The 18,693-nt window shown below is 40.8% G+C and overlaps 1 protein-coding gene across 1 annotated transcript in view; it reads right to left on the bottom strand.

Annotated features, from left to right (window-relative positions):
* The window catches only part of LOC132820607 (NXPE family member 3-like), a 57,593-nt gene that overhangs the window by 6,178 nt on the left and 32,722 nt on the right, over positions 1-18,693 (bottom strand). The window contains exon 4 of the mRNA XM_060832811.1: positions 16,941-17,150. Within this exon, the coding sequence (XP_060688794.1) occupies positions 16,941-17,150 (210 nt within the window). The remainder of the gene's footprint in view (positions 1-16,940; positions 17,151-18,693) is intronic.

The raw sequence follows: 18,693 nt of genomic DNA, 5'->3' as shown, positions 1-18,693 counted from the left end.
ACAGAGAAGAACTCAAGAGATAATGAGTGCTTGTAAAAGAAGGACAGTCTGCATGTAGATTTGGAAAATTGAGTTGGCAAAGGTAGTCACAAGGACAAAATCATACAGTGAATTCAGGATAATTTCCTACAATATAATGTCATGGATCCAACCAGGGATCAAGCTATTTCAGATCTAACAATGTGTAATGAGGCAGATTTAATAAATGATTTCAGAAAAATAGACTCCCTAGAGAACACTAATCATAACATGGTAGAATTCAGCATTAAGTTTGACATTGAGAAACTTGGGTCAGGAACACCTCTGCTAAACTAAAGCAGCTGCAGTCTGTGTGCTGTAAGTTGACCTACAATTCCCTTATGAAGGGAATTCCCAGAATTTGATAAAACAACACTGAAGGAACGACGGTATATTTCCAAGTCGGAATGATGAGTGGTTTGGAGGGTGGTGGTGCTCCCATGTATCTGCTGTCCTTTTCTTTCTAGTTGGAAGTGCCTGTAGTTTTGGAAGGTGCTGCCTAAGGATTTGTGAAGAATTTCTGCAATGCGTCTTGTAGATAGTACACACTGCTATTACAGGCTGTTGGTTTTGGAGGGAGTGGAGGCTTGAGGATGTGATGCCAATTAAGTGGGCTGCTTTATTCTGGATGGTGTCAAGCTTCTTGAGTGTTGTTGGAGCTGTATCCATGCAGGCAAGTGAGGAGTATTCCATCACACTCCTGACTTGTGTCTTGGATATTAACAGAAGTAATTGCAGAGATAGTGGATGCACTGGCACTAATCTTCCAACAATCCCAGATTGAGGGAAAATGTCAGAGGTTTGGAAAATTGCCAATGTGACACATCTATTTCAAAGAACAAGGAGGCAAAAAGTAGGTAACTTTCAGCCAGTTCACTTTGACATCGTGGTCAGTGATTTTCATGGAAGGGCCATTGTGGTAGTTTTGCCAGGCCTCCAGGAAGATTGATGAAACAGGTATAAAGACTTAAAAGTGCAACTTTCAGCTAAATATATTTGGCTGTACTATGAATACAACTTTCCCGAAATCCAGGAATGGAACTTAAATCCAAAGCTTCTCACTCAGAGGCAAGGGTGCTGCCCTTGCACCTGTAGTTCTCTATTACCTAGGATTAAGGGGGAAAAATAATCCACTATATTAAATCCAATCTCAGACCAAAATGTTTACATTAAAGTATTAAGAAACAAATTATATTTATGTAGCACCTTTCAACGATTCTGAGAAAGCTTATAAAGTAAGATTCGTGTTCATAAGACAATATCAGTACGTATGGTCAAGACATTGGTAAAGATGAAGGTCTTAAGCACATTTTAAAGGGAGAAAGTGACATATAGAGACTGAGGATTATAAGAAAGTAGTCCTGGGCTTTGTGCCCATGCAGGTAAAGGCACAGCTTCTAGTAAAGGAGCATTTAAAATCAGGGATTTCCCCAATAGACCACTGTTTGATGAGGTCAAATATCATAAAGAGTTGTGAAATCAGAGAAAGTTACTGAAATAGAGAGCACTAATGCCATAATGGAACTGAGAACAAGGATGAACTTTTTGTAAAAGATCAATGCAGTGCAAAAACACCAATTAATGTAGGTCAGTGGTCACAAAGGGTGATATGTCAATAGCCTTGATGTGCGTAAGGTCATCAGCAGTAGTTGGCAGCCTCAACTGTAAGAAACAAATATATGAGAGATCAGTTAGTATCACACTGAAATAGTCAGGTCTGGAGATAACAACATCATAACTGAGGGTTTCTTCACCAGATGAACTAAGGCAGGGACAAAGTCAGGAACTCCTGTGGAAGTGAAAATAGACAGTGTTAATGACAATATGGAAATGTAGGAGGAAGCTTATCTCTGGGTTTAGTAAGACATCAAGGTTATGAATAGTTTCAGATAGTTGACCAAAAAAAGTCTTCAATTTTCCAAATATTTAATTAAAGGAAATTTCTGCTTCTCAAGCACTGGATGTTAAATAAGCAGCCTGACAATTTAGAAACTGAATGATTCGAGAATGGTGCTGGTGAACTGAACATGGGTTTAGTCAATGTATATGTGTAAACTAATGATGTGCATATACATGTTTTCACTGAGGGACAGCAGGTTAATGAAATATCAGAGGGAGCCAAGGATAGATCCTCCATAGTAACAGTGTGGGAGCAGAAACAGAAACCAGTGCAAATGACCGTGATGTTATGGGTAACTGTGGCCCCATGGCTAACAGTTGAAACTCAGCAAGCATGATCAGAAATTTTGCTAGCTTTACATAAATACCAGATCAGCTTGTGAGATGAAATGTTTGCAAGTCAACTTCTCAGCTCGGCGATCACACCCACAACCACAACAATTTGCACCCGCGTCACAAATCCTTACATAAAGCTTGATGTTGAAAAATGTCCACATTACAGAGGAGGTGGTGCTGGATGTCTTAAAATGCATAAAGGTGGATAAATCCCCTAGAGTTGATCAGTTGTACCCTAGAACGTTGTGGGAATCTAGGGAAGTAATTGCTGACCTCCTTGCTGAGATAGTCACAGGTGAGGAACCGGAAGACTAGAGGTTGGCTAATGTAGTGTTACGATTTAAGAAATGTAGTAAAGAGTTGCCAGGGAACTATAGACCAGTGAGCCTGATACTGGTGGTGGGCAAGTTGTTGGAGGGATCCTAAGAGACAGAATTTACATGTATTTGGAAAGACAAGGACTGGTTAAGGATAATCAACATCGCTTTGTGCATGGGAAATTGTATCTCACAAACTTGATTGAGTTTTTTGAAGATGTAACGAAGAGAATTGATGAGGGCAGAGCAGTGGACCTGATTTATACGGAATTCAGTAAGGCTTTTGACAAGGTTCCTCATGGTAGACTGGTTAGCCAGGTTAAATCACACAGAATACTGGAAGAACCAGCCATTTGGATACAGAACTGGCTCAAAGGTAGAAGACAGAGGGTAATGGTGGAAAGTTGCTTTCAGACTGGAGGCCTGTGACCAGTGGTATGTCAGAAGGATTGTGGTGCTGGGTCCACTGTTTTTTGTCATTTATATAAATGATTTGGATGTGAACATAGGAGGTATGGTTAGTGAGATTGCAGATGACACCACAACTGGAGGTGTAGTGCACAGTGAAGGTTACCTCAAAGTACAACAGGATATTGATAAGATGGGACGATGGGCTGAGGAGTTGCAGATGGAGTTTAATTTAGATAAATGTGAGGTGCTGCATTTTGGAAAAGCAAATCAGAGCAGGACTTATATACTTAATGGTAAGGTCCTAGGGAGTGTTGCTGAACAAAGAGACCTTGAAGTGCAGGTTAATAGTTCCTTGAAAGTAGAGTTGCAGGTAGATAGAATAGTGAAGAAGGCGTTTGGTATTCTTTCCTTTATTGGTCAGTGCCTTGCGTATATGCGTTGGGAGCTCATGTTGTAGCTATGCAGGGCATTAGTAAGGCCACTTATAGAAACTGTGTGCAATTCTGGTCTCCCTACTATAGGGAGGATGTTGTGAAACTTGAAAGGGTTCAGAAAAGATTTACAAGGACGTTGCCAGGGTTGGCGAATTTGAGCTACAGGGAGAGACTGAATAGACTGGGCTACTTTTCCTGAAGGATTGGAGGCTGAGGGATGACCGCATAGAGATTTATAAAATCATGAGGGGGATAGATAAGTATAGGTTTGGGTGAGAGGGGAAAGATTTAAAAGGGACCTAAGCAACAATGTTTTCATACAGAGGGTGGTGCTTTTGTGTAATGAGCAACCTCAGGAAATGTTTTAACATTTAAACATTTAAAAGGGATCTAGATGGGTGTATAAGTAGATAGGGCTTAGAGGGCCATGAGCCAAATGCTGGTAAATGAAACTAGATTAATTCAGGATATCTGGTTGGCATGGACGATTTGTACCGCAGGGTCTGTTTCCTCACTGTTCAGTTCTATGACTCGATGACTCTAAAGGAGCAATTAAAAAGACAAAATAGGAAAGTACATCCAAAAAGGTCAGAACAGCAACAAAGGAATCAGGTGAATTTAAACACACTGGAGTACTCAGTTTTCTCACTGATAATCTCAGCCATTGTGGTGAGCCACATTAATGTCAGGTAGTAGCAGCAGATGATCAGAAGGGACCATTTGTGCCCAAAAAGAAAGAAAGCCTGGGGAACAGCCTGGACCAAAGGGTGAAATGGGTCAAATGACAAAACGCTGAAAGTGTTTTATTGGGGGAATCCTCTGCAGCGAAGGACAGAAGTAGGAAAACTGGATGTGGTATGCATGTAACTGAGTTTCAAGGTAAACCTGTGGCAGAAATAACTTTAAAGCAAACAGCTGCAAGGAGTGTTCAAGCTGCCGAGCAAGCAATGGTAGCATCTGTGCTTAGTCATCCCGACAAGATCCCCCACTGATAGGTATCTATTCAGAACAAGGTATACGTATACAGGAGTCTGACTGACTTCCTGTCACTGAGGAAGGCAAAGGATTTGCGTCAGTAGACAGGACACCCCTGCCATCCACAACCCTCTTCAAACATATTACTCAAACAACCCAGGAATAAGCATATGGGATTTACCAAAGTAAAAACACACGACAAATCCTTCCCTGCTGGGAACATAAGAGTGGTTGAATTGGCAAAACAAAGTGCCTGAGAGGGAGATCTATGTCAAGCCCCCCAAACAGGCAAACAAGTAAATACAGTCACTGTCCAACAGTCTCAGTTTGAAGATTTTACACAAGCTTGAGGCAGTAACAATGATTTAAAACAGATCTGAAAGGGAACATAACTTCCATCTTCCAAGTGGAAGATACAAACTGAGGATGCATGATATGTATGGAACCATGCTGTCCATCGCTTATAAGTCCATTTGCTTCTAAATCCATATGAACCCACATGAACCCAAACTGTAACCAAATAATATATCAATTCCATGATGCCCAGGTCACCCAGGGGTAAAAACAATCACTGAGCAAATTCAATTGCTGGTGACTTAATGTGGGAAAGGAAGTGAAACATTGAGTTGACAATTGTTTGATATGTCACCAGAATAACCTGGATCATTATGATAACAACAGGGAATTAACACACACGACCCAGCAAATGGACCCTGGAACTACTTGTGAATGGACGAAATTGGATCTTTGCTACCACGCAAGGCATAACAAAGAACAAAGAGCAATACAACACAGGAACAGGTCTTTCAGCCGTCGAAGTCGGCACTGACACATTTTGCCCTTGCATGCTAAAACTGTCTTCACTGACAGGATCCATATCCCTCTATTCCCTTCCTATTCATGTATTCGTTCAGGTGTTTCTTAAATGCTGCTGTTGTGGCTGCTTCCACCACCTCCTCTGCAACGCATTGCAGGTGCTCAACACTTTGTGTGAAAAACTTGCCTTATACATTTCTTTTAAACATCCCCCTTGCACCTTGAAACTGTGCCCCCCAGTAATTGACCCCTCCATCCTGTGAAAATGCCTCATAATTTCCACTCTATCCATGCCATTCACAATCTTACAATCTTCTATCAGGTCGCTCCTCAAACTCCTGTGTTCCAATGAAAAAAAATTCAGTCAATCCAACCTTTCTTCACAGCTAAAATCCCCCATATAAGGCAACTTCCTGGTAAACCCTTTCTGTACCCTCTCCAAAGCATCCCATCTTTCTGGTAGTGTGGTGACCAGAACTGTACACAATATTCCAAGTGTGGCCTAACTAAAGTTCTATAAAGCTGCAGCATGACTTCTCTATCCTTATCCTCAGTATGCCTTCCAATGAAGGCAAGCCTTTTTTACTACCTCATCTACCTGCTCTGCCATCTTCAGTGACCTGTGGATCTGCATGCCTATATCACTCTGCACGTCAATACTCTGCCATTCACTGTATAATTTCCACCTGTACCTGATCTTCCCAAATGCATCACCCTACATTTGCCCGGATTAAACTCCATCTGCTATTTTTCTGCCCAGGCCTCCAACTTGTCTATATCCTGCTGTATCCTCTGATAATCCTCCTCTCTATCTACAACTTATCTGCAAACTTACTGATTAGACCAGCTATGTTTTCATCCAAATCATTTATGTAGATTATGAACAGTAGAGGTCCCAGCACTGATCCCTGTGGAACACATCTAATCACAACTCCCCATTCTAAACAGGATCCTCCCACTGTTACCTCCTGTCTCCTATGATAAAACCAGTTCTATATCCATCTCGCCAACTCACCCTGATACCATGTGACTTCACCTTTTATACCAGTCTGCCATGAGGGACCTTGTCAAAGACTTTACTGAAGTCCATATAGACAACATCAACCATTTTTCCCTCATCAATCATCTTTGTCACCGCCCCAAAAATCTTAATCAAATTAGTGTGGCACAATCTCCCCGCAAAGAACCATGCTGTCCATCCCTAAAAAGTCCATTTGCTTCTAAATCCATATGGACCGTGTCCCTGAGAGCCTTCTCCAATAATTTCCCAACATGAGACACACAGGGCTTTAATTTCCAGGATTATCCCTGATACTCTTTGTAAAGAATGGGTTCAACATTGGCTATTCTCCAATCCTCTGGGACCTCACCTGTGGTCAAAGATACAAAAGCATGTGTAAATATATCCTGGCTGTCATTGATTCCCTTTAATAAATGGGTTGAAGTATAGCTTACTGAAACTAACAGAGCCAGAATAACAGCCAATATACTGGTACAGAACGTATTCACTAGATAGGAAGTCCCATGCAGTATTAAATCTGATCGAGGCAACCACTTTAATTGTCCAAGTTATGAAAAATTGTCAGAAATTTCACACAGAAAGAAGTCAGATATTTCACCCAAGTTACCATCTTCAGTCAAGTGGGATTATGGGAAGAATGAACTGAACTGTACAATAAAATAATTTGAATTGAAATGTAGTTTTGCACTTCATCCTAATGCTGGTAAATAATACTGGATCAAGATCCATAGGGTTTACTCCTCACATCTGAAGGATAGGGCTTCTTCTGAAGTTCTCCTGGGACTTGATCTTTCAGAGCTTGGTCATGAGAAAACTCTGCACAATGTTCAAGCTGCCCAAGTGGAGATGGCCATTAAATTAAGACAGGAGAAGAAATGTAGTAAAGCCTGTCAAATATGATATAGACAGTAAGTCATGCTCCAGATCTATCAGTTAGGTACATTGTTTTTCCCAAAATATTCTGAGCCCTCGTATATACAGTAATGGTTAAAGCAAGCCTGTTAGTCTACAAGGTTCTACTGGACTCAGCCAAGACTACATTCCTGATGAAGGGCTCTTGCCCGAAACATTGGTTTTCCTGCTCCTCGGATGTTGCCTGACCTGCTGTGCTTCTCTATCACCACTCTAATCTAGACTCTGATCTCCAGCATCTGTTGTCCTCATTTTTGCCTGGATGGTACTGTGTCAATCGAATAAAGTCGTATGGCTCTCAAAGTAGCCATCAGGATCACTTATTTTTGGATACATGTGAAATGATGCCGACTCCACATCATGTTTCACCTGTCATCATTTCCACCACCTCAAGGAGGATGGTTGCCATTGCACTTGCCTCAAAATTGGAATTCAGAAAAAAAGGCCCCAAACACAAATGTCTAATCCAACAGCTTGGTTTCAAAATCAGGGTCAGCCTCCGCTGACCAGATACAGATAGTAAATTTAGTCTAAATTGACTCTTTGGCCAACTAACCTTGCAAGTACAAAAACTGTAAATAAAAGTAGATATGTCCTACAGGGAGTCAAATACTAATAAGATGAAATGGAAGCTTAGGATAATCATCAATTGTGTGTCACTAACCATAGCTACTGCCATCTAGAGGACATCACCCACTAAGATCCATCAGAACCAAATGGAGGATTGTGGCACAACCTATTGAAAGATGGAAACTGGGGAGATGGACAGTTGGACATGAATCTGATATGAGTGTGACCGGCGACAAAGAGTTCAGAATTTGAAATAGGGACAATTTCCACCCAAAAGTATTGTTAACTCGAGAAATTAATGCTCAAATTGGAGTGAAGAATGATATAGGAAGTGAGGTAGAATGCACAGGTAGTGAAGGAATTGTAACCCTTGAGTTTGGGACTCCTTTAAACCCACAAGATGAATGATTTCTGTCCCTTTAAAATGCTCAGCAGGGATTGTAAGCAATGAAAGGATAGAAGAATCCAGAATTAGCCACCACCCTTCAGATCCCCCTAGTGACCACTTCACTTCTGGCCCTGGAAACTTGTCCTGACACAATGGGGCCACAGAGCAGGCTAGTCATGAAAGAAACCGGTAAGGTCCTGTATGATAATTCCATCGTGAATTAGTGCCCATTTAACTAAACATAACTGGAATCCAGATGCCCAAGTGGTGCCTCTCCCAAATGAGAAACTTGTATGCCCCAAGTGCGGCTTGAACAAGAGACTGAGAGTAATGAAAAAGCAACAAACCAGAGCCAAAAGACCGACAGGAAAACAGTTTAATCAATGATGTGGCAACAGCTTCTGGAGCAGTGAAGTACACTGTAAATATGCTTGATTTACAGAATTAAGACAACAAACTCAGAACCCTAACCAAAAAAGTGAAACAAATCTTAGACAAAATAAATAACAATGGCTAAAGAGTGATAAGAGAGGGTTAGAGGAAGACCGGGTTGGAAATCAAATAGTTAAAGTATTGGAGAGACATGCTAAAACTATTAACCAAATTATTATGAATAAACTAGATTATGATGTCAGACAGCAGAGTTGAACCCTGTGCACCATCTGTGGTAAGTGATGGTGGAACAATTGAGGGAAAATCTTGTACAAGCTAGTCAGGGAAAGGTCCATCCTGGGTTAGCAATGAGCAGCTAAGAGACCTGAACAACAGAGGAACACATCCAAACATACTGAGCTGTCAACTTCGGCAGCTGACCAGAGTTTGTTGAAGAAATAATTGTGGAGGAACCTGAGGGAAAGTCCTGGGAATGGTGCTGAGACTCACAATGATCCCTAGTGAAGAATTTGGGTTAAATGTTTCTGAGTTGGAAAGTACAGATTTTGTTATGGAATAAATATAGTTAGGGCACAAGAACACTCTACAATAATCATTAAAAAGGAAGGGAAAGTTGTAGGTCCCACATTAGCTAGGTGTCAACAAACAGACAAGATCTGTCTTGTTCCCAAGGAACAAGCTCTGTGTGGTTTTATGAAAATTTAAATTGCATGATAGCAGACAGGAACATTAACACTGACATCACAAAGATGGCTTATAAAGGAAAAAGGGAATGTTGTGTCTGATTAAAAGAACATCAATGTGCTGCACAAACATGCCATGTTATGAATATCATCTTTTCTATTGAGTCCCAGGTACCAACCAAGTGATTGATATACAGAAAAGAAACTATGGTTGCAAAAAGGGATAAAATAACACTGATAAGAAGAATCATGGACACAAATGTCTCCTATTTTAAACGACTCTTGGACAAATGAGCTCTGAACTATGAGAGTCTTGTACAAGGGAACATGCCATCAAACAGTCTGGAAGACTGGGCTAAAAACAAATAAAAGAATGCAATTTGAGACCAACTTTTGCAAAGAGCAGGCCCTGAATTCAAGTGTCAGAGAAGACAATAAGTTGTCAGAGTGAACCTGGCCAGTTCAGCACATGTGATGGCATCTAGATTCTTGTGAAACATTTCGATAATGCACTGATTGTGTGCTTTCTAAGAACTAAAGAGTTAATAATAAAGAGGAGGTTTTTTAGTATTTGACTATCAATCGTTTAACTGTCATAAAATTTGAGACCAGAATAGGAAAAGGATAAGCATGATTCTCTGGCTATAATTAGAGAGATAAGAATGGAATCAAGTGACAGCAATGTCCCAGTAAACGACAGCAGAGAGCATTGGAGAAAGATGGTGTGGTCAACCTTGTCAAAGGTCATAAGCAGGTCAAGAGGGAAGAGGAGGGACAGTTCAGGGAAGGATATCTACCTTTATTGCCTGTTCTGTACGATGTGTGACACAGTAATATTGACTCTTAAATGCCTGTTAAAATGACTTAACAAAACATTCACATACAAGTTGCTAAAGAAATATTGATTGAGAATAAAACCGAGTGATACTGGTGGTGGTTAACAGATGAAAAATATCACAAGTAATTTGGTGATGGGAAACAATACATTCAGTTGTGTGCAAGAGCGCTTCTGGATATTAAAAGAAAGAGAAAAAGGGAAAAAGAGAAAAAAAGAAAACCAAATGGCCCACCTGACATCAACTTTGACACCAAAAACACCAAGGGCACACCCTGAGTACTTCACAAAATCCTCTTCAGTACCATTTTATGCTAAAGTTGTCAGAGTTGTCCCACAAAGGAATCACTGCCGAAAAGGTCAAGATTTGTTCCCTGTCTCTAATGCTTCCTTTGAACTTCTAGGTGCTAGAGGTGGAGAGTTTGGAAGATGTTATTCAAGTCATTTTGTTAAGTTGTTGCAGTTCATCTCATATATGGACACAATAGCTGCCATGGTGTGCCAGAGATGGAGGGAGGGAATCTTTACCTTGGTGATGGGTTGTCAATAAAGTAAGCTGTTTGGCTTGGATGGTTTAAAATCTCTTCAGTTATTGTTGGAACCAGGTTCATCCAGGGATATGGAGAGTTTGGAAGATGTTGTCAGATAAGAAATGATAAATTATTACAGTGCAAATTGTCGAAACTAAACACATCTGCTACTGTGTGAGGGTGGTAATAAAATGAACGTAGAATGTGGTGGATCAAGTATCAATCAAGCAGGCTACTTTGTCCTAGATAGTGCCAAATTTATTCAGTATTGTTGGATCCACACTCTTTCAGGGAAGTGGAGTCTATTCTATCACACTCCTGACATGTGCCTTATAGATGGTGGGTAAGCTTTGGAAGTTGTGAGATGAGTCACTTAAGACAGAATTCACCGCCTCTGATCTACTCTTGCTGCTTCAGAATTTATATGCTGAGTCCAGTTAAGTTTATTTTCAATATTTTCCTCGGAATATTAGTCTTGGGGAACTCAGTAAGGGTACCTTCATCAAATGTTAATAGGAGATGATTAGATTCAGTCTTGTTGGAGATGGTCATTGCCTGGTATATGTGGAGTTCCATATTAGTTGTCACTCATCAGCCCAAGCCTAGATGTTGTCCAGCCTTGCCGTGTGGTGGCAACGATTGGGATTTTCCCTCGCAATCCACCATAGGGCCAGTCTGACAAAATATATCTCTCACAACTCAGTTAGTAGTGGTGCTGGTGACTATTCTTGGTGTTGATCATTGAAGTCCTACACTCAGTATACATTCAATGTCATTCCTTCTTTTCAGTGTTGGAGGAGAACTGATTCATCAGCTAATGGAAGGCAGGACATGGTAATCATAGGGCATTTCTTTGCCCATGTTTGGCCTTATGTCAAGAAACTTCATGGTGCCTGGTTAATCTTAAGGATTGCGTCCCTCATTCAAATTCTTACATGAGCCAGTTATAAGAGCACAGTTGGAAAATTTCTACTGACATATCTTCATTTATGGTGTTATCCATGCTATATGCAAAATGATATGTACAGACACTTAGGTGAATAAATACAAAGATAGGTAAGTAGACAAGCAAGCAAACTGACAGACAAATTTATCCAGTCTAAAATCCTGTAGTATAATGCAAATGCACTAATGGAATAATGATGCATTAGATGATGTAACTCTGACATCTGCAGTCACATGCACCATAACATTTTGTAAGACAAAAGAGAAAATACGTCTTTCAGTTGTGCTGGCTCATTACAACCCCAATAATGGTTGTAGATGCACCTTTAATAGGAATAAGTATCCAGTACTCATCTAGTTTGGGGATGACAGTTGGAAAAGAGAAGTCCATTTCACATCAGAGAGTTAACTGAAATAGAATGGTGTTATGCCTAAAGAAGAGGTTTCAGCAGTCACATGGAATATGAATATTTCTCAGATTATCCACTGGGTTTGAAGTTCCAAATTGAGACAGAACATACAACTTCAGCTATGCTATCGGATTCCATGGAGACAATCAAAATACCATCAGAGATCTAAAGTGTCAGACTCTGTTTGATGAAATACGATGTATGATATTCAAAAAAACCAAGAGAACCACAGATCACAGCTGCAGCATTATCTAGCGTTATAGTGAGTCAAGCTGATGTGGAAGATTTAATCTTTACTGAGAAGGTAGAAACATTTCCATCGGTCTGTACAAATTCTCTGCCCACTTTGGAAAAGTTACAGGAGTTTCAAAAATCTCAGGAGGCAGATGTGGAACTCATTCAAAACGGGAGGGTCTGTCTGGATGGTTGATTAAAACACAGTCCAATAAACCAGCTCTTACACCAATATCAAGAACAGAAGAAGCATTCGGTCACAGTAAATGGTTTTCTCATTTTCAATCACATGCTGGTAATACAAGAGCGCATGAGGGAAGGATTTCTTTGCAGATTTCACAAAGGGCTGTTAGGAATATCCAAGTGTCAGGCTTATCCACAACAGGCTGCATGGTGACCTGGCTTGTTTAAATATTAAGAATTTGATATCGTGCTACTGTACATGTGAAATCAATAGTCAGACACCAACAGTACTTTGTTAACTTCTACTGTCCCATTCACGTCATGACAAAGATTGGGGCTAGATATATTTGACTTTCAAGAAAGGTATGTTTGATCAGGTCAGGGTACTTTTCCAGTGGAAAAAGATTTTTATACATAACTCCACCACAATGGAGACTGTGATCAAAGCACTAAAGACAATTTTTCCACATGAAATTCTATTAGACAACAGTCTGCACTTTGTGAATAAAGAGGTTAAGAGATCCCCAACAAAATTATGAATCAATCATGGAATTAGTTCCCCTCTTCATACACAGACCAATGGAGAATTAGGGAGAGCAGTGAATGTCGTTATTGATCAAAGACAGCGATTGGAATTTAGCTGTATGAATCACAAATCAACATTTTTAACTAATGTATATTTATCAGCAGAGTTTCTTATCAGTGGAAAGTTGAAAGCAGAAATCCCAATACTACTTCAAGACCTTAGACCAAACATCACATCTCAAGGCCATGGGGTAAGAGATATCAAAAGAGTTGGTACAATTCCATGCATATAGCATAGAATTGATCCACTTTGGTATTAAGCCTGGATCAGAGATGGGAAATCAGAAAAGCAAAACCGCCATGTTCTTACATTGGCAAGCTTTGAGAAGAATTGTAGCTTAGTTTGAGGTTTTGGATGTAGGTTTGCTTGCTGAGCTTGTAGGTTCATTTCTAGACGTTTTGTTACCCTACTAAGTAACATCTTCAGTGGGCCTCAGGTGAAGCACTGCTGAAAATTCCTGTTTTCTATTTATATGTTTGGGTTTCTTTGGTTTGGTGATGTCATTTCCTGTGGTGAAGTCACTTCCTGTTCCTTTTCTCAGGGGGAGGTAGATGGGGTCTAACTCGATGTTGATAGAGTTCCGATTGAAATGCCATGCGTCTAGAAATGTCTTTGTTTGGCTTGTCCTAGTGTGGATGTGTTGTCCCAGTCGAAGTGGTGTTCTTCATCATCCGTAAATGAAGATACTAGTGAGAGAGGGTTATGTTGTTTTGGGGCTAGTTGATGTTCATGTATCTTGGTGGCTAGTTTTCTGCCTGTTTGTCCAATGTGGTGTTTGTAACAGTTCTTGCATGGTATTTTGTAAATGCCACTAGTTTTGCTTGTTGTCTGTATAGGATCTTTCAAGTTCATGAGCTTCTGTTTTAGTGTGTTGGTAGGTTTGTGGACTACCATGATGCCAAGGGGTCTGAATAGTCAGGCAGTCATTTACGAGGTGTTTTTGATGTAGGAGAGAGTGGCTAGGGTTTCTGGACATGTTTTGTCTGCTTGTTTAGGTTTGTTGCTGAGAAATTGGTGGACTGTGTTCATTGGGTACCCATTCTTTTTGAATACATGGCATAAGTGATTTTCCTCTGCTCTGCGTAGTTCCTCTGTGCTGCAGTGTGTGTTGGCTCATTAAATAATTTTCTGATGCAGCTTTGTTTGTGAGTGTTGGGAACTAATGTTCTGTAGTTCAATATTTGGTCAGTATTTGTTGTTTCCCTGTAGATGCTGGTTTGAAGCTCCCCATTGGCTGTTCGCTCTACTGTGACATCTAGGAATGACAATTTGTTGTTGTTTTCCTCCTCTTTAGTGAATTTTATGCCAGTAAGGGTATTTGTGATGGTCTTGAAAGTTTCCTCTAATTTGTTTCGTTTAGTGATGACAAAGGTGTCATCCACGTAGCAGATCCAAAGTTTGCGTTGGATGGTTGGCAGAGCTGTTTGTTCAAGTCTCTGCATTACTGCTTCTGCTAAGAACCCTGATCTCAGAAATCCCATGGGTGTTCTGTTGGTTTGTCTGTAGGTTTTGTTGTTGAAGGTGAAGTGTGTGGTAAGGCATAGGTCCACGAGCTTGATGATACTATCCTTGTTGATGAAGTTAGTGGTGTTTGGTGTATATGTGTCTTTGGGTCTTCTAATAGTGTAGTCACCCGGGACAACAACCCAACCACCCCATGGCTCAACACTTCAACTCCCCCTCCCACTCCACCAAGGACATGCAGGTCCTTGGACTCCTCCATCGCCAGACCATAACAACACGACGGTTGGAGGAAGAGCACCTCATCTTCCGCCTAGGAACCCTCCAACCACAAGGGATTAACTTAGATTTCTCCAGTTTCCTCATTTTCCCTCCCCCCACCTTGTTTAAGTCAAATCCCTCGAACTCAGCACCGCCTTCCTAACCTGCAATCTTCTTCCTGACCTCTCCGCCCCCACCCCACTCCGGTCTATCACCCTCACCTTGACCTCCTTCCACCTACTGCATCTCCAACGCCCCTCCCCCAAGTCCCTCCTCCCTACCTTTTATCTTAGCCTGTTGGACACACTTTCCTCATTCCTGAAGAATGCCTTATGCCCGAAACGTCAATTCTCCTGTTCCTTGGATGCTGCCTGACCTGCTGCCCTTTTCCAGCAACACATTTTCAGCTCTGATCTCCAGCATCTGCATTCCTCACTTTCTCCTCAGTGTGTTCTTGGCCAGGTTAATGTTGATTGATGTGAACAGGACTGTTACATCAAAGGAGATCATTATTTCATCCTCTTCTATCTTAGTATCTTTGATGGTCCTCAGAAATTCATCGATGGAGTGGATGGAGTGGTGTGTGTCTTCTACTAAGTATTTCAGTCTTTGGTGCAGATCCTTGGCCGATGTGTAAGTTGCTGTTCCAGGTAGTGAGACTATGGGTCTGAGTGGGGCTCCTGGTTTGTACATTTTGGGTAATCCATAGAAGTGTGCTGTGTTGGATCCATCTAGTTTCATTTTTTGGAAGTCAGTCTTATTTATTTCTCCAGATTTCTGAAGTGTTTTGAGTAGGGCTGTAATTTGGTTCTCCAGTTTATGGTCGGGTCTATTGCCACTTGTTGGTAAGTGCTGATATCTGTAAGTAATGCCTTCACTTTTTCAATGTAGTCTCTTCGATTTAGAATGACTGTCAAGTATCCTTTGTCTGCAAGTAGGATAACAATGGTTTTATCTTTTTTTAGTCTTTCGAGTGCTTTCCTTTCTTGTGCATGGAGTATGTTTCCTTCATTTTTCCTGCTTAATGTTGGTGCGACTACTTATCTGATGGTCTGCTGGATTTCTTCTGTGAGTTGGTTGTCTTTTAATGTTGTTTCTAATGCTGTTAAGAAATCTTTCTTGTCCGCATTCTGGCAGTTGTAATTTAATCCTCTCACTAAGACGGCTTTTTCAGTGTCTGTTAAGGGTCGGTCGGGTAAGTTTTTTATCCATGCTTCTGTGTTAGCAGCATTGTTACTTTATGTAAGTTTGTCTGTTTTTTTCAGCAGGTCTAGTTTTTTCATTTTCTGAGTTTGTTGCTGTCTAATATCTATGGCTTGTTGCACGGTGTCTATTCATTCATGGTCTGCTGCATGACTGAGTAAAGATTTTTGATGCAAAATTTCCCAGTTGTATTTATCGAGTCTGTGGTGGGCATCATTAATCATTTCTCTAAGTATTCTGTGGCTGTATTGCTCTGCTGTACTTATGGCTAGTGGGTGTTAAGGGGACGTTTGTATTGAAGACATTTAGGTAGTACCTGCTTCCTTAGGCATTCATGCAGGAAGTACAGGTGTTCGCAGGTGGCACTCTGTCGGATGGCATTCGTTTCCCATTTTCGGTTGAGTTTTAGCATATTGCGCCCATAGGTCTTAGTGAGTTTTGAGATTTGTAGCTCAGGTTGAGGTTTTAGATGTAGGCTTGTTCGCTGAGCTTGAAGGTTCATTTCCAGACATTTTGTTACCCTACTAGGTAACATCTTCAGTGGGCCTCAAACACATTGAGTTAGACCCCATATACCACACCCTGAGAAAAGGAACAGGAAGTGACTTCACCTCAGGAAATAACATCACTACAGGAAATGACATCACCAACTCAAAGAAACCCAAACATATGAATAGAAAACGGGAATTTTCAGCATTGCTTCGCCTGAGGCCCACTGAAAATGTTACCTAGTAGGGTAACAAATGTCTTGAAATGAATCTTCGAGCTCAGCGAGCAAACCTACATCCATGATCTTACATTATTCAGATTCTAGTAGGAACATTCAGAAAGAACAAAAAATTGAGATGATGAAAAGAGTCTACATCAAATACCTTGCAAATGGTTGCACAGGTTAATAAATATGGCTGTCAACTAAGTGGTTTAACTTTCTCCAGGAAAAATGAAGAAAAATTAAATAAAACATAACAATAATAGCAGACTCCTAATCACTGGCCTGATTTTACTGATTACTTGATCAAAATCTGAGACAATGTGAAAAGCAGCACAGTTTCCGTCCCAATAATGCTAGATTTTGGATACTGTCTGTACAGAGCAAACAGACAAGAGACATGACCTAACCTGGCACAAACTGAGTCAAGTATTCAAACCACTGTCGCATGGTGGAATCTCCAAACAGATAGACAATTTTTCTACGGAGACATTCTTTAATTGTTGCAGGAGTCTCAAAGCGGTGAATATTGCAGGTTGTTGACATCCACTGGTCCTGATAATAAAAACCAGATGGTGACACCATGGGCGGTCCCCGGACACATTCTCCAAGAGCCGGAGCTGAAAATAAAGAGATACAAGGCACAGCTAGATGATGTGCTATATCTTCAATTGTCAACACATTTCTCACTTGTTATCAAGGCAATGACAATCTCAGCAGAGCCATAAGCTGTTGCTACAGGAAGTATACAAGTACAAGAAGAAAAATAATCTAAATAATATTCTGAACAAGTCTGTGTCAATGGGTAAATGCACCAGCTAGTGTGTCACTGAATTATTATGATCAGGAGATCCCACCTCTAAACCACTGTTATCCACGACAATAGAACCATTAAATAGGATTCATTTAAAGAACATAATCAGTTCCATTAAATATCGCATCCAGTATAAGTGGTTGTCAACTAGACCATTTATCTTTGACCAGAAATGATAATGAAAAAAGCAAAGTATAGATGAAACTAAGAAACCACTTCTGACATTTAACTATTGGCTCCTTTGGATTAGTTGTAGACAGCAGGAGGCTGGAAGAACACAGCAAGCCAGGCAGCATCAGGAGGTGCAGATGTCAATGTTTCGGGTCTGGGGCGGGTATAGGGGGTGCTGCAGATAAAGGGGGTGGAGGAGGCAGAATGGTGAAGTGGGGATAAGTGAAGACCAATAGAGGGAACAATCTGCTTAGTCAATGGGAGGAATGAATCTGGTTGGTGGCAAGGAGCAGTGGAAGGGAGGGTCTGAGAAGGGAGTTGGAGGAAGGGAAGGGAGGTTATTTGAAATTGGAGAATTCGGTGTTGAGTCCAGTCCAAACACCTTGCACTGCCCTAGCAATAAAGATTAAGCAAGACATGGCATATTATATGTATTACCTTTATTATTGAATCTAAGCAATATGAACTATTTCTTGAATGGCTTTCAATTAATTATTTTTTTAATCCAGAACTACAGAATGGACATGTTGCACCATTTTGTGTAACCTCAGTATATGTGACAGCTGAAGCTGGTTTCAGCATTCTCTTGACATAAACATTTAATTTGAGAATAGTAGGAACAGATTCTAAATGTTCAGTAAAATCCATAACTGAAATTGCAGTCTTTAGGTCAAATCTTAAAGGAGGCTAAAATGCATGGGCTCTGATGTAAACTGTGGCCGAATCATGAAAAGTCCAGCGAGGTCGACCTCAACATCAGCAGCAGCTGCTGCATTCTTTCAATCATCTGTCAGGTGTCAAAACAGGTTTCTCTCACAGTAGTGAGAGGTTGTCTATTAAAGGGAAATATTGCTTTTTAATTACCTTATTAACTGCAGATTACACCCTGTTAATGTGCAGGTTTATATCTCATCACATGACAGAAGCAAAATTGATGAGGCAAGTTTTCAGCATGAAGTTCGGAGCAGGCAGCTGGTAACTTCAGCTCGATGTTTGCTCCATATTGGACACCAGGCACTACCAACTCAAGGCAATACTCCATGGGCAACAGCACCTGTGCCCCATGGCACAGACATTGGCATCCAACATGCACCAGCCTCCAAGAACCCTCAAGGCACATCTTTGATCCATTTATACTATGTTTCTTCGATCCAGTGCTGCACCTCAGAGGAATACAG

Source organism: Hemiscyllium ocellatum, chromosome 12 (genome assembly GCF_020745735.1).
Source record: "Hemiscyllium ocellatum isolate sHemOce1 chromosome 12, sHemOce1.pat.X.cur, whole genome shotgun sequence".
Taxonomy (NCBI): domain Eukaryota; kingdom Metazoa; phylum Chordata; class Chondrichthyes; order Orectolobiformes; family Hemiscylliidae; genus Hemiscyllium; species Hemiscyllium ocellatum.
This window is presented reverse-complemented; position numbering and strand designations above follow the sequence as displayed.